Source organism: Candidozyma auris, chromosome 1, assembly GCF_003013715.1.
Source record: "Candidozyma auris chromosome 1, complete sequence".
Classification (NCBI taxonomy): domain Eukaryota; kingdom Fungi; phylum Ascomycota; class Pichiomycetes; order Serinales; family Metschnikowiaceae; genus Candidozyma; species Candidozyma auris.
Window position 1 is genome coordinate 1,842,414 of NC_072812.1, and position 14,523 is coordinate 1,856,936.

General features: G+C 42.1%; 9 protein-coding genes across 9 annotated transcripts; 6 read left to right on the plus strand and 3 right to left on the minus strand. All coding sequences in view use genetic code 12, as the record gives it.

Moving 5' to 3' along the window:
- Positions 1-179: 179 nt before the first annotated feature.
- On the plus strand, positions 180-504 carry CJI96_0000858 (uncharacterized protein; the record flags this gene model as incomplete). The annotated part of the gene is made up of 2 exons (XM_029035105.1): positions 180-199; positions 288-504. The coding sequence occupies 2 exons, from the start codon at positions 180-182 to the stop codon at positions 502-504; spliced, it is 237 nt and encodes a 78-aa protein (XP_028890347.1).
- A 562-nt stretch (positions 505-1,066) lies between these two features.
- On the plus strand, positions 1,067-1,927 carry MED18 (Med18p; the record flags this gene model as incomplete). Its single annotated transcript, XM_029035106.1, has 1 exon — positions 1,067-1,927. One exon carries the CDS (start codon positions 1,067-1,069, stop codon positions 1,925-1,927), a length of 861 nt encoding a protein of 286 aa, XP_028890348.1.
- Positions 1,928-1,957: 30 nt separating this feature from the next.
- CJI96_0000860 (glutamyl-tRNA(Gln) amidotransferase subunit F) lies at positions 1,958-2,449 on the minus strand (the record flags this gene model as incomplete). The annotated part of the gene is made up of 1 exon (XM_029035107.2): positions 1,958-2,449. One exon carries the CDS (start codon positions 2,447-2,449, stop codon positions 1,958-1,960), a length of 492 nt encoding a protein of 163 aa, XP_028890349.2.
- Positions 2,450-2,557: 108 nt separating this feature from the next.
- PES1 (mRNA-binding ribosome synthesis protein NOP7) lies at positions 2,558-4,360 on the minus strand (the record flags this gene model as incomplete). The annotated part of the gene is made up of 1 exon (XM_029035108.2): positions 2,558-4,360. The coding sequence occupies one exon, from the start codon at positions 4,358-4,360 to the stop codon at positions 2,558-2,560; it is 1,803 nt and encodes a 600-aa protein (XP_028890350.1).
- Positions 4,361-5,422: 1,062 nt separating this feature from the next.
- Positions 5,423-6,652, plus strand: TAZ1 (lysophosphatidylcholine acyltransferase; the record flags this gene model as incomplete). The annotated part of the gene is made up of 1 exon (XM_029035109.2): positions 5,423-6,652. The coding sequence occupies one exon, from the start codon at positions 5,423-5,425 to the stop codon at positions 6,650-6,652; it is 1,230 nt and encodes a 409-aa protein (XP_028890351.2).
- A 301-nt stretch (positions 6,653-6,953) lies between these two features.
- CJI96_0000863 (uncharacterized protein) lies at positions 6,954-9,422 on the plus strand (the record flags this gene model as incomplete). The annotated part of the gene is made up of 1 exon (XM_029035110.2): positions 6,954-9,422. One exon carries the CDS (start codon positions 6,954-6,956, stop codon positions 9,420-9,422), a length of 2,469 nt encoding a protein of 822 aa, XP_028890352.2.
- A 20-nt stretch (positions 9,423-9,442) lies between these two features.
- Positions 9,443-11,491, minus strand: KAR3 (Kar3p; the record flags this gene model as incomplete). Its single annotated transcript, XM_029035112.2, has 1 exon — positions 9,443-11,491. One exon carries the CDS (start codon positions 11,489-11,491, stop codon positions 9,443-9,445), a length of 2,049 nt encoding a protein of 682 aa, XP_028890354.1.
- A 504-nt stretch (positions 11,492-11,995) lies between these two features.
- On the plus strand, positions 11,996-12,706 carry RRP15 (Rrp15p; the record flags this gene model as incomplete). The annotated part of the gene is made up of 1 exon (XM_029035113.2): positions 11,996-12,706. The coding sequence occupies one exon, from the start codon at positions 11,996-11,998 to the stop codon at positions 12,704-12,706; it is 711 nt and encodes a 236-aa protein (XP_028890355.2).
- A 182-nt stretch (positions 12,707-12,888) lies between these two features.
- On the plus strand, positions 12,889-14,442 carry CJI96_0000866 (uncharacterized protein; the record flags this gene model as incomplete). The annotated part of the gene is made up of 1 exon (XM_029035114.2): positions 12,889-14,442. The coding sequence occupies one exon, from the start codon at positions 12,889-12,891 to the stop codon at positions 14,440-14,442; it is 1,554 nt and encodes a 517-aa protein (XP_028890356.2).
- Between the last annotated feature and the right edge of the window lie 81 nt (positions 14,443-14,523).

Genomic DNA, 14,523 nt, shown 5'->3' on the forward strand with positions numbered 1-14,523 from the left:
AAAACGAATTGAGTTAACAGATTGCTCCGATTCAGGCCTCAAATGACTTTTTTGACTACCTTTTGCAAATTGAAATCGAGTTTTTTGTAAGGTGTGCACATACTTTGGTTGAGAAACCAAATAGGTAGGTTAAATCTACTTACTAAGCTACAAGGAACACCAATCCTAAACTGAGTTAAATGGCTGTCGATGTCCCAGCGTATGTATTGTCTATAGTCTGCACTTCAAGATACTCAGCTCGGCTGCTCTTGGTCTTATAGTTTCTTCTTCATTCCGCTAACAAATAGCTCAGTTGTGAGGAAACTTCTCCTCTTTACAGCTGCAATGGTCTTTTTGCCTTTAATCACCTTCTTTACTGTGCAATATTTATTCAACGGTAACTCAATAATCAGTGGAGGATCAGCTGCTATTGCTGCTAACGGTGTGCTTGTCGCGTATATCATAGTCGCTTTTTCAGAGGAAACTTCTGAAGAACATAAGGAGGAAACCAAAAAGGATATCTAGCGTTACATCTAGCCTAAATTAATGTACATGATAATTAGCTGGATTTGTAGTGGGATCAGTGATCTCAAATTGTAAAACATTTTTTGCTAACCCTTGAGCTGCGAGTTATGCTAGGTTTGTGCTTTGTCTGTGATTTGGCTCGTTTCATACACGTACCCAAAGTGATAAATGACAGAAAATAAAAAATGGAACAATAAGTATCAACAGAAAGTGCATTCAAATATTATGTCTGACCGTGAAGGAAATCATGCATGCTTCTTGACTGTCCTTCCCTTGATTTTATAGGTCAATTATAAAATACCCATCTATGAGTACCACGCATCGCTAAGATAGCGCGGTATCAACATTCATGTCAACTACTTAACTAAACATGGTGCATCAACTACTCCTATGTTCTAGCATCCCTCAAAGTAACTATATACAAACAGTATCAACACTTCAAGCATTGACGGGAGTGCTACATCCACAAGACATCGCAACGTACACCTTACTCACGAAGCCCCATAATGTATTTAAACCAAAGTTCGAACCAGGAAAAGTCAACCAAATAGAGCAATTCTACATGCGCTGTACGACCACTTGGAATGATACTGCTGCTTCAGAGCTAAATCTTTCAAAACCAATCATGAAAGGCAAGTCAGACATACGTGTGGAAAGACTATTTTCTGGGAAGCAAGTCAAACACTGGACCTTGCAAATATCCGACATCCCCAATGCTGGGAAAAATCCTGTGCTGGCCCACAACTTTTTCGAAAGTACACTAGTTCATCATCATACAGCAAGCGGTGGTGTGAGGACTGATAATGCAAAACAAAGCGGGCACAAACCTAATGACGAAACAAAGGGGAATGGAATTGAAGAGAAGAAAATGTCGAATAATAACGACAAAGTCAAATTTGACGATGACACAAAAACAGCCGAACAATTGCAGAATTCTGAACACGAGAATGATCTTATGGAAATCGATCCACCAGAGGTAACGCCGAGACTCGACAAGACCATAGACGTAGATTTGAAGACAGAAATAGCAAATGAAACGACTAAGGGCGAATCGGAAGTTGAAACCAAAGATTCCTTCCTAGAGTTTCTCGAAGAATTGGGATACGATGTGGTGAGCCAATATTGGCAAAGAGGCATCCGATTCTTTTACGGTGATATTGTCATTGACATCTTCAAGATCTTCGTTAGAGACGATGATCCGTCCCAGACCTCTAATGATACACGATTACAAATAAAGCTTCTAGATGAGTCCAATGCCTTCCAAATCAAAGCTTACATCAACTATCCCAAAGATTATAGCGTGGACATAGTGAACCAAGGCACGAAAGAATTAGTGAAGTTGAAGGAGTTGCTTAATAACCTCTTCGAGTTAGAGGTTCCAGAAAGGCAGTACATGGACTCTCGAGTCATAAGAAATACATAATCAACAGCCACCCTGATCTGAATGCATCTATTAAATACCAAACTTGATCGTATTGCGAAACACCTCGTGGTTAAATCCCTGCTCCCCCTTCTCTGGATCTACCTGCTTCTTCACTTGCTCTACCTCTGCTAACAAATCTTTGAGCGTAAGGGGCTCAGTCGGCTGATGATCAGATGCCAAAAGTCTGAACAGGCTGCTGTTATTAGCACATCTTTCTCCATGGCTCATTCCAGGCTCATAAAGTTCATCAATGAAGCCGACCTGTGTTCTTAAGGAGTCCTCGAGTTTCTTGAATGCCTGTTGTGAAAGGTTATGACTTATGCCTGACTGTTTTAGTAGCTTTTGTACAAGTTCAGGTGTGATTTCTTCCTCAATGGTGTTTGGATCAGGAATAGCCTCGCTCACGTTCCAAGATCTATAGTCTATGAGTTTTTTCAACTCTTTATTGTTGGATAATGGTGCGTAAATCTTGCCTCTAGAATAAAATTTTGAGGAGCTTAAACTTCTTGCAAAGCTTTGCATCATAACTATAGCAACTAATTAGGTGAGTATAGTTCCCTATTCCTACTTGATACTTGCGCGCACTTCAATGGGCGTGTCAATCGCTTCTTATTATACATTTAAAATGCTCTATTTCTTGTCCAACTTCTCCAACTGCTTCTTGGCCTTATCAAGCTGCTTTCTCTTTTTAGCTAACTTTTCAGCTCTACTATCCTTCTTTTCCACACCATATTGCACCTTGTTGTACAATCTCTTCTGCTTGTTCGACATCATAATTTTCTTCAACTCCTTCTCCTCCTCTTCAGCTGACTTCACAGGCTTCGTCTTTTTCTTCTTCTCCAGCTCAGTATTATCGGAGTACTTGATACCAGCAGCCTCCAACTCGAGTTCCTTTTGCTCACGAGCAGCCTCTTCATCTTCACTCTCCTCTTCGTCAGGTGATTCATCGCCCTCAACTGCAACTTCATCATCCTCTTCAGATTCGGCATCACCAGCAGCATCCTTGTTTGCCTCTGGGTCGTATGAACCCGAATCACCCCATGGCGACAAATGTGGTGGAAGTGTCTCACCCGGAGCGTAGTGGCCCACTGGTAAAAGTTCTGCTTTATTGATAGAATCGAAGACCCATTGAGGCTGAACATACGTACGTCCTGGAACCTTTTTGTTTATCTTTGGTCTGTCGACGATTTGGTGTGTAATGTTGCTCAAGTCAAGCTTTGCGTACGCCTCGGGCAGGTTCACTTTCATCTCATCCATGGCAATCTCAGAGATAAGCTTGCCTCCGGCGGACAAGATGCAAAGTTCCAAGATATCCAAAGGGACTTCACGGCCAACAAAAAAGATAAGATTTGTAAAAAGAACGGAGGTAGGATGGGAAAATTTGGAGGGTTGAGCTAGCGTATCACCTGTGTCCTTATTCTTGGAAGTGAATTGATCGAGCTCAACATCCTCAGTATCCTCGATGTCGATCTCTTGTTCAGATTGAGCCTCATCCTCATCAGCTCTCTTGGCTTTCTCAATTTCCTCCTTGGACAATGCCTTGCCCTCCACGGCCTCGTCTTCGGAATCCTCATTTCCGGCTGACGACTCATCTTTTGTTGCAGGAAGCAAAGAATTAACACCATGGTCTTTTGATTTCAAGACATATGAAGATAAGCCACCAATACCCTTCAACTGCTCTGTGTTTATAGGAGGTGGGTAAACCAAACCAGCGTCACTGTACAACTTAAACAAAACGAAGTGCAATAATGTCGAGTAGAACTCCAAAAAAGTCACCATGATTCTGAAGTCAATGTCGGATGGAATGTTTGAGGGAAACTTAAATGGGACCAACCATCTGATTTCTTGTCCTTTCACATTGGCCTGGTAGTACACACCTTTGATCGACACAAAAACTTTCTTTATGAGTCTCTCTTTGGCACAGTATGCTAGCCACTGGTTGCTTAAAGTTTGCGCATCCTTGATAACTCTGGAGTTCACACCTTTCGTCGCTGGCATGTTGGCAAACAAGAACAACATGTTCAAAGGGTCGTCAAGATCTCTTAAAGCATCAACGAAGGTCGGGTATCTCTCTTTAACCAAGTGGTTAAGAGTGTATTTGGGTCTGTGCTTCTCCAATCTCTCAGCATCGCTAATCTCGTTTCTGACCAAGGCTCTCAGTAATTTCTTGGAGAAGGTCTTGTGCTCTCTAAACTTTGCCAACACCGGTTCATGCATCAAATATTGGATATCCTTGCCATAATAGAATGTGGTTGGTGCAGTTGATCCCTTGTTGGCTTTTTTCTTGTTCTTAGGTTCCCTGGGGTATATACCCTTGAAAATACAAAGACGACGGAAGTCAGCCAAGGAAACTTGAAGTTTTCTCAAAGCTCTGTTTCTGGTGATGAAGTTCTTTGCATTTCCAGACTTCCCTTTCTTTTTTATTCTAGCCATTGTAAGTGGTGGATGAGAAGATAGTAGAGATGCCTAAAATTTCTATGCGATGCGATGCCCACACTGCGGCAGAAAAAATATGCGATGGTCCCCTCTGCTAGTGTGGACAAACTATCCTGTAGTGCATTCTCTCCAAACTTCAAACTTGAATGTCCAAAAAAACGCTAGACATTAATGAGTTCCCAAAGCTTCAAAGCGTTTGCTATCAGATAGCCCATTTTGCCGAAGGTGTAATTGTGCCCGCGATGTGAGTACACATCTCGTTTGCAACCATTTCTCAATCCTGGGCCCTCCCATGAACACTAGAGTCATAAGCTAACAAGTCCAAGACCGTAAAGTTCAAAGCAACAGCCTTCTTCTTGTGATGATCCTCAGTTACGTACACACTATAATTCCCGAGGACAGAATGTGAACAATGCTACATTAACCCCAATTCTATCGGACTTCATGGTATCAAAGTTGAGCTCTCACCAAGGGCTATTGGTATTTAAACTTGTCTGCCCGGAGAAACTCGAATCTAAGCTCATTTCGCAGAACAGTAATTCCCTCGAATTATGGGACAATAATGTCGTTTATTCAGTTCCATTTATTTATTTATCTTACTTTAGTTTTTTTCTTTATAATTATTTTTTTTTGTTTTTTTTGGTACGGACCTGAGCAGTGTGATGGATATATGGCCTGGGCTCAGCGTACACAACAGTGTCTGTCCCGAGATTTTATAACGTACGCTTGGGAAAGGCTTTTCAGATTACTTCTGTATGGGCTGTTCCTCTGACATGAACGGTTGTCTTTGTCATTGGTGAAAGTGAACGCTATAACTTTCAGGACACTTGCTCATCTTATGACATGTGATTCTGTATCCAATCGAAGTTAAGGACTGACTTCAAGTGCTGCTACATTTGGTCCAAGTAGTTTACAAGAAGAATAGTACTGGCGTGGCGTACACGAGACTTCCAAATTGCATTAATAGCTTCTCCACGTTTTCTATGCGCAAGAACCGTATTCGTGCGTGGGGACCGCGAACTATTGAAAAGATTTTGACATAATTCAGTGGTGACAAGCATGTCGTTCCCAGATGTCTTAAAAAGAGGCGATGAGTTCTTATCTGAGTATCCACGAACTTCGCCTCTATGGAACTACGCTTCCCATGCTACGTGTTTCTTCGTCACCATGAAGGCCAAGATTCTTCTCAACTTACTTTACAAACCTCATCTTCACTGCGTTGAGAAGCTCGATGCTGCCTTGGCCAAGGCCCGAGAAGAAGGGAGATCGCTTCTCACTGTGATGAACCATATGTCTGTCGTTGACGATCCTTCATTCTATGCTGTGTTACCAATGAGGTATCTTAAGGATGTCGATACAATAAGATGGGGGTTTGGTGCTCATAATATCTGCTTTTCCAATACGGTGTTCTCATGGTTTTTCAATTTAGGGAAGATCTTGGGCACAAAGAGGTTTGGTGAGGGTCCATTTCAAGGGTCCTTGGACGCTGCCATCAGAATTCTTTCCCCTGACGATACTTTGGACTTGGAATTCTCGCCATGGGCCAGAGAGCAAGAGAAGCCTACCCTTATTCAAGAATTCGCCAAGCTAGGTGAAGTGTCCCAGAACACCAAAGAATTGGTGAAATCCGTCAAACCCTCACCGGAATCCACTAATATACTTATGTCGAAGTCGCCATTTATCAGGAACAAAACTTCGTGGTTCCATGTGTTCCCAGAAGGATTCGTCTTACAATTACAAGAGCCTCACAATAACTCCATGAGGTATTTCAAATGGGGTGTCTCTCGTTTAATCTTAGAAAGCACTCGAGCACCAGTTGTGATGCCCATCTTCGCATACGGATTTGAAAAAGTTGCGCCTGAGGATACTGCTGGTGAAGGCATCAGGCGCTATCTCCCCAGCAACTTGGGGTCTGAGATTCATGTCACCATTGGTGATATGATACCAGACGAGCGCATTGAATTTTACAGACAGAAATGGAGAGATTTATGCAAGAAATATATTGACCTTGAGAACCCTACTGATCTTAGCGAGGAACTCAAGAACGGCGAAAAAGCTCAGAAACTACGATCAGAACTTGCCGCAGAACTTAGGCAAAAAGTCTTGGAAATAAGAGAAGGTCTTGGGGTATTTAAACCAGAGGACCCTCGCTTCAAAGACCCTACCTACTGGACCGAATATACCAGAACTGAGGGCATGAGTGACCCAGATGTGAAGTTCATAGGTAAGAACTGGGCTATAAAAAGATTGCAGCTGCATTTGCCCGACTACGAAGAGGACGCTGCCTAGACATATATGTAATTAGAGACTTTTGTAAATAGACCATCGCTTCGAGATCATCGGCATTTTCGCGCTACATACCTAATACCTACCATTACTTTTTTATGCACATCTTATGATTTGAAAAACTCTGCTTTTAGCAATGCTACGCCGCTTTTGTTTCCATCTTGATCGGTATGGACGAATACCATCAATTATATCAAGGAGTACGATTTACACCCCCCACAATCATCGTTATATAACTTCATGGCTCAAACGAGTCCAGCGACCGTCTCCTCGCATTCAGGATAAGCTAGAGCCTCAAATCATCATGGAAGAGGGGGAATCTAGCCAGGATCGTCATCAGTTACAAATCAGAGATCTCAAGCATTACATGAAGACCACAGATATTCCCAACAGCCTAAGAGCTCGCATATTATCAACAAAATTAACGGACCTCATAAACGATGCTCCCAGCACCGCATTCACAAAAGATATATTGCAAACGATAGACAAAGTCTTTACTTACCTACATGATCATCATGGAGGTGACATCTCAACAATAATCTTGATAGATGATCTCCTAGAATTATTCAGAAAGACTTTCATGGCTCTTCAAGAGAACAACATTGCAATTCCAGAATACATGGCTACTCTAGCTCAACTTTTTTTGAAATCAGAATTACAAATTCCATCTGAAATATATGCCTTAATCATTGACCTTGCTGCGTCACTCAAGTTTGGGGATTTCGAGCATGCTCTTAACATTGTCGCATACAATGCAAGGAAACTTCCGTCTGACTTCACGGAAGTTGTGCTAGAGGATCTCAAGCTGAAGGGCCGTCTCAATATCGGCGTATTCGAAGCATTACTTACACTTGCCAGTAACAACAGCATCAATATCGTCAATGATTCATTTTGCACGCAGTTATGTTCTCATGTTGAGGAAGTTTTCAAAGATGAGGTTCCAAACATTCACGAGTATGAAAATCTCGACAAACACATATATCGAATCCAAGAGCTAACCTTCAAAACAATGAGTTTTCTGAGCTCATTATCAACAATCTCCCTTCTACGACTATTCAACTTTTTCAAAGACATCAACTTAGTGGTGGAATATAGAAATAGGTCACAAGGAATTGCAAGTCTTATTCATCAGCTAGAATCTCGACCATTTGACGAGCTAATCGAAGCATTAGAAGCGCAAGACCTCCTCGATGAATCGTGGAGTCAAACTCTTTTACTAGAATTCAGTAAAAGTGGCATTTGTCTAAATTTGCAACAGAATGTCGCAAAATACATCGCCAAAAATGATGTGAGGTTTTCCGCAGGATTGAGACTACAAGCGGAGTTATTGCTACGATTATCAGAGTTTGATGACGGAAAGAATATCCGACTTGAAGAGATACAGAAAATTCTCCTCCCATTTCAGCATGAAGACATTGAGAATGCACAGGATAAAATTGTGGAAGCATTAATATTGTCAGGCAAGATTCTGCCTAATGAAGAATTTCTATATCATCTTCAGCACTATTTCAAATCGAATTTTGACGAGTTACCGGGAATAGATTCATTCATTAGCAGAATTGAGGCTGCTGTGCGTATCAAAAACGTGAAAATGGCTATCAACATTTTCGAAGAATCATTAAAGTGTGAAACTGTCCATTGGGATCATGACTCATCCCCCCGAACGCAACTCGCTCTCAATAAGTTGATCAGTCTTGTGTGCGAGGACGAAACTAGCATCATGGATCTTTTTCCGACATTTCAAAAGATCAAGCAACACATGACTACGCCATGTAACGCAGAAGCTATCCAATTGATTGCAAAGAAAATGCTTGAAGAGGAGTGTGTCGGAGATGTGATCGAGCTTTTGAAGCGCGAGTTACCAACGATGAATTCTGAGTCTCACAAAAGAATTCCGCTCGTACAAAGTTGGGCCTACTCACATCGTCAACTATTTGAGATCATTCAAAATTTCTGCATAACTTATGTCCAAGAGGAAACCTACGAGACAAATTGGGTACTATACGGAGAACTTCATAAGTATTTCGCTGTTCCCTTCGATACCTATTTACCAACAATGAAGTTCTTCTGTGAAAAGCAGAGGCTTCATGCGGCGCTTGTGATATTTCAGAGAATAAAGCTGCTAAATGAGCTTCATGGAGCGCATCATCACCTACCGCCATCACGGGAAATGTACATGTATCTATTCAAGACATTTGGAGACCATCTTTACGAGCAAGGTGTGATTGAGTTACACGAATATCTCAAGATGGATATAAACCTTCCTGCTACAGATATCGATCTTCAGAACTGTGTTCTTGATGCGTACTCTAATTTGCAAAATGTTGGCAAAGCCAGAGACTTGTTTTTGGCAATATCATCCAACGTCAAAAGCGAGGGCGGTGTTAACGAGGAAACAGCACGTATCATGATAAAAACATATACATACAGCGATATGATGTATGTAAAGAAATTTTGGAACAATCTTTCCCACTTTGGAATCTATCCCGATTACGGTTTATTCAAACAGTATGTCATAGCACATGTTTACCATGGCCATGTGGAAGAGGCTTTTGATCTCGTTCGTGATATTGATGACTATAATATCGAGCTTTCATCTGAACTTCTCTTAGCAATGCACAACTACTGCTTGGATCCCGAAAAACAACAGAAGGTAATTGAATGGGCAGCGGAAAACCACAAGGAAGAATGGGACAAGGTTTGTCAAAGCGGTCTTTTAAGAAGGGCATCGAAGTACATGCCCGACAGCAATCTTATCACAGGGGGTAAATAGAATAGACTTCGGTCCATTGATTACTGGGACACCTTGGTTCTGTTGACCTTCGTAGCAAATCTCAAGGAGTTTAGTGTTTCTCCAAAGTTTTTTAGCAAAGGCAGTATGTTGACGAACATGAGTGTCTTTGAGTTTCCTTGCAAGCTATTCTTCAAAAGATATGTGAGCTTCGAATTTCGGTATGGTACATGATTGTTTTGGCCATTGTTCAGCTTTCTGGCTATGCTGTAGATGACATCCCCAAGACAGGAGAGTGATTTATTGATTGCTTGTGTTTCCTTGAGCCGAGCACCTGTGGCATGCGAACTCCCAATTCTTTCTGATCCAGCCAAATCCACAAGATTCAAAAGTCCTGCTTTCAGCTCACCTGATTTTTGATTATTGCCTTTGATTTTGATCGTAAACACTGAATGGGATCTTGATGAGCGCTCATTGGCATCCGTTGCTGCGGTAGCTCTTCTCTTATTTGCCGACCTAAGCATTTCAAGAGCTTCTTTGGCATTGTGCATTCTCTTCGTTCTTAAGTTGGAGACCGTTGTTGTTTGTGACATATCATCATGTTTTATCTCATGCTTCACAGGCAGACTCGTTGGGGCGAATAGATCAAAAATATTCTCATTATAGATTTCAATGAAATTGGCATCGATTTCATGCTCCCAGCCATACGATCTGAGCTCATTGATGTCGTCAAAAATTTTTTCGATTGAGAGCGGTATCATACCATCAGCTTCGTTGGACATTGTATAGGTCTTTCCCGAACCAGTTTGGCCGTAAGCGAACACGCAGACCCTAGACCCGTCAAGCGCACATTGAACCAATTGACACCATTCCTCAAAGATTTCTCTATTTGAGACATCAGTATTGAATATTTTATCAAACTGAAAAAGATTTGGCTCATTACGAATCCCGTTAGCAAACGAATACTGTGATGTCGCTTCGGATTTGGACAAGGCAAGATCCTGCTTGCCAGTTTCACTGAACTCCTCAGGCGACGACGTCTCTATGAGGGAGTGAGGGCCTGAATTGTCAAACCGAATTCTGCAGAAGACCCTGATGTTGCCTTTCAAATCATGGAGCTTAGCATGAAGTTGTCTTCTTTTCAGTTCTAAAGATGGGAACAACTCATGAAGAGCTTCGGTCTCTACTCCATATGCCTCTTTTTCCTTGATGCGGTGCTCCATAGAACCCTTGTGTTTTGCAATAGCATCATTTGCAGCAAGTATCTTGTCGTAGATCAGCTTTCGGCCTTGTTCCTGACTCGAATAGCTCTCCTGTAACTCTGTTAGTTCAAGCTCCATAGAGATCTTCTTCGCATGCAACTGCTCCGTTATTTCTTTCTGAAGATCTCTTATGTGCCTTTCATTGTTCTGAATCTGTTCTTGCAACTCATTTTCTGCAATCCTTACACGCTCCAATTCAACCTTATGGCTTTCACTAATGCTGTGAAGGTATCGACTATGATTCTCTTTAAGCTGAATGAGTCTTCTCGTCCTTTCTTTTTGGACTAGCCTGAGACTTGTTCGAAGCTTTGATATTTCCATCTCCAATGTTGCTTTCGTCTCTTGATTTTTTCTTGCTGTCTCCTCGACTACCTTGTCTATCTCCTGACTTAATGTCTCCTTGAGATCCATAAGCTTCTTTTCGTGGTTCACCTTCAATTCCCTCTTCTTGATTTGAACGCGAGACTCGATTTGTTGTATACTATCCTTCTCAGCTTCATCTAATTGCTTGACATTCTCTTCAACCTCTCGTAGTTCTCTAGTTATCTCGCGCACCTCATCTTCCAATTTGCGGTTCACAAGCTCTTGATTGTGAATTGAGGTCTTCTTTGACATAATCTGTTTTTTGTAAAGAAGAAGCTCTTGGTGCTTTTGTTCAACCTCTTGTTGAAGCAGGTTTCTGCCTAAGGCGTATCTCATACTCTTGTCCAGTTTAGAAGAAGTTTCAGGGACAGAATAGCGCTCGATAATGAGGGTCTTCTTCGATGGAGAAGGATCCATAGCGCTCAAGGGCCTCTTATAGCTCAATTTAGAGGGGCTAGACAACTGGACCTCACCATCAGGCCCCATGATCTCACGTTGGTCTTATGCGTGTGTCGTATTCGAAACATAAACAAAGCGCTAGTACTAGTGCAGGATGCACGGATGCCTGAGCAGGACTTCCCAAAGCGCTATAGAATCGAGGACGAAAGCGATCATGAAAATGAAAGAGTTTGATAAAATTCAAATCCATCCTCTCAAGCTTCCAAGAAGTGTATAAACGTTGCCAGGGAATTTTTGATCGTATCAGTTGAGAAGGAAGATGAAGCTTCAATGACCTCCGTAGTATTTTGTGGTCATAACAGTCTGATATGATAACATCAAAATGATGATTATTTTTTGAGCGGATATTCAATTATATCTTGGTGACTCCAAAATTAAGAGAAGGACAAAAAAAAAGTAGAAAAGAAAAAGAAGAAAAAGTTGTACCTTTCTTTAGTGGAATCTCCAAAATTCCTGCAGATTCCACTCACGCATAATACTGTTCTGCTCATCTCACAAATCGATGGTACCGTTCTTCTCATCGCTAGTATAATGGGTGAATCAGGTATAAAACAGAGAAATGCAGCTCAGGAATTTGTCAACGATGCATCAAGAGCCACTGATGAAGAGAAAAACACTATGAAAGTCACTGAAGAAGACGCAAGTGACAACGAATCAGAGTCTTCTATGTCAGAAGGCGACTCTGGTATTGAAGATGATCTCGATGTTGCCTCTTCAGATAAAAGCGAGAGCAGTGACGAAGAGGATGATGACGAAAGGACAGATGATGAATTCCCCTTGAAGAAGAAGAAGAAGGTGAATGGCGATGGCGCAGATCTGTTTGCCAGTGCATTCAATGCCATTATTGGTTCAAAGTTGAAGGCTTACGACAGAAACGATCCAATCTTGGCTCGTAACAAATCAACGCTCAAGAAAATGGAGTCAGATAAGTTGGAGAGAAAAGCCAAACGCGAGTTGCTTGCTGAGAAGAAACAGCTTCAAGACAAAGTCAGAATACGAAACTTGCTTCCTTCCGCCAGCGAGCCTGAAAAAGTCAGGGAGGTGATTGAAAAAGAGAAAAAGTTAAAAAAAGTTGCTCAAAAGGGTGTTGTCAAGTTATTCAATGCCGTTTTGGCTACCCAGGTAAAGACCAAGGAAGAAATCAGCAAGGCTAAGGTACCCTCAGGCAAACAAGACGAGATGATGAATGAGCTATCGAAATCGAAATTTTTGGACCTTGTGAAAGCCGCTGGTAACACATGATTGGCCAACTCCGAGAACTTTGCATCCTCGAACAATCGGTGGAGTCGGCGATCCACTCTCATCCCCGCGAAAGATTAAAAAAAGAAAAAAAAGGTTTACGGAACGGCATAGAGCAAGGCGACCTTTTATTATAACACCTGGCAGACCCTTCTCTTCTTTTGTTCTCTCATTTTTTTTCAATCATGTCCATTACCAAGCATGAAGAAGCCCATGTTAGGCAGCAGGAGCCTCTCAGTGAGGTTTTAAGGGCGCCCTTTGAGGAAGTGAAGGAGAGACCAGTTGATAGACCTCGCATAGTTACAAGAGAATCTAACGTAAATGTCACCAGCCTTGGCAACGTCAATGTCGGTGCTTCATTACGAGAGAACACTCACACTCCCCCAGTACACCCTGGTCAAGAGCCAATGACCTTGCGTAATCCTCAACGAAATCTTTGGAGAGTCGTAGCTGTAAGTCTCTGGTCGGCTTGTGGAGGTTTCTCAGATGCCGCTCCAGGAGCACTTTTGCCCTCAATGGAGGCTCACTACAATATCAGCTACTCTGTGGTGTCCCTTATTTGGATGTCTAATGCAGTGGGGTTTATCATAGTTGCCTGCTTTTCTCATAAGATCATCCCTTGGTTTGGGAAGCGGTGGTCTATTACTTACGGAATCTGCCTGTCGGTGATCGGCTACTCCTGTATTGCGAGTGGAGGACCGTTCCCACTTATCTGTATTGGATTCTTCTTTGGAGGAGTTGGTTTAGCCACCGTTTTGGCACAGTCAAATGTCTTTCTATCAAAGCTTGACAAGCAGTCGAAATATTTAGCATTGTTTCATGCGTGTTATGGTGCTGGAGCCACAATATCTCCTCTCGCAGCTACCAGTATGGTAAATAACGGGATGAATTGGAACTATGTGTATCTTATTTTGCTTGCGTTAATGGTAGTCAATTCATTCAATGCCAATCTTGCATTTAAGGGCGCCGAAGAGGACTTGAAGCCATGGGACCATGATGACGAGGCTGAGCACTTAATAAGCGGGTCAAGGGAGGAAGAGGGCATCGAGCTTGAGGAAGTACACAGTTTGGAACACAGAGAAGCACAGCGTCGTGTCAATACGAATAAACAAAGTGACATGATCTTAGCCTTGAAGAATGTTCCTACGTGGTTTATTGCCCTTTTTGTGTTCTGTTATCAAGGATCCGAGGTCTCTCTTGGAGGCTGGATTGTCACTTACCTTTTAGACTACCGTGGTGTTAATGCTAGTTATGGTTACGTCCTGTCAGGATTTTGGGCAGGATTGACTATCGGAAGACTTGTTTTGACACGTCCTCTTCACACGAAACTTGGCCTCAGAAAGAGTATCATTATTTTGGCTGTTTTTGCAATTGCAATGATAGTGTTGTCATGGGTAGTGCCAAATGAGATCGCTGTGGGTGTATTTGTCGGTCTTGGTGGTTTGGTTATCGGCCCCACCTATCCCTTAATGATCACAGCTGTATCGTTTATCGTCCCGAGAAAAATTCAGGTTGTAAGTTTAACGATTATGACTGCCTTTGGCTCCAGTGGAGGTGCTATCCTTCCATTCATAACCGGTCTTATCGCACAAAGTCAAGGTGCGTACGTTGTTTTACCTATTTTCATCGCTACTTATAGTGTGATGTTAATATTTTGGTTATTGTTACCTAATGTGGAGCGTAAACCTGACCAGCCTGGTGATGGCAAGTTAAGAAGGTTTATGCGTCGTGTGTGGTAAAGGGCTCGAGTTATGTAGAAAGTATACGTCTAGGGCGGTATTAAGTAGTGTGCGAAAACTCTAGTAACATTCTAGCTTGTT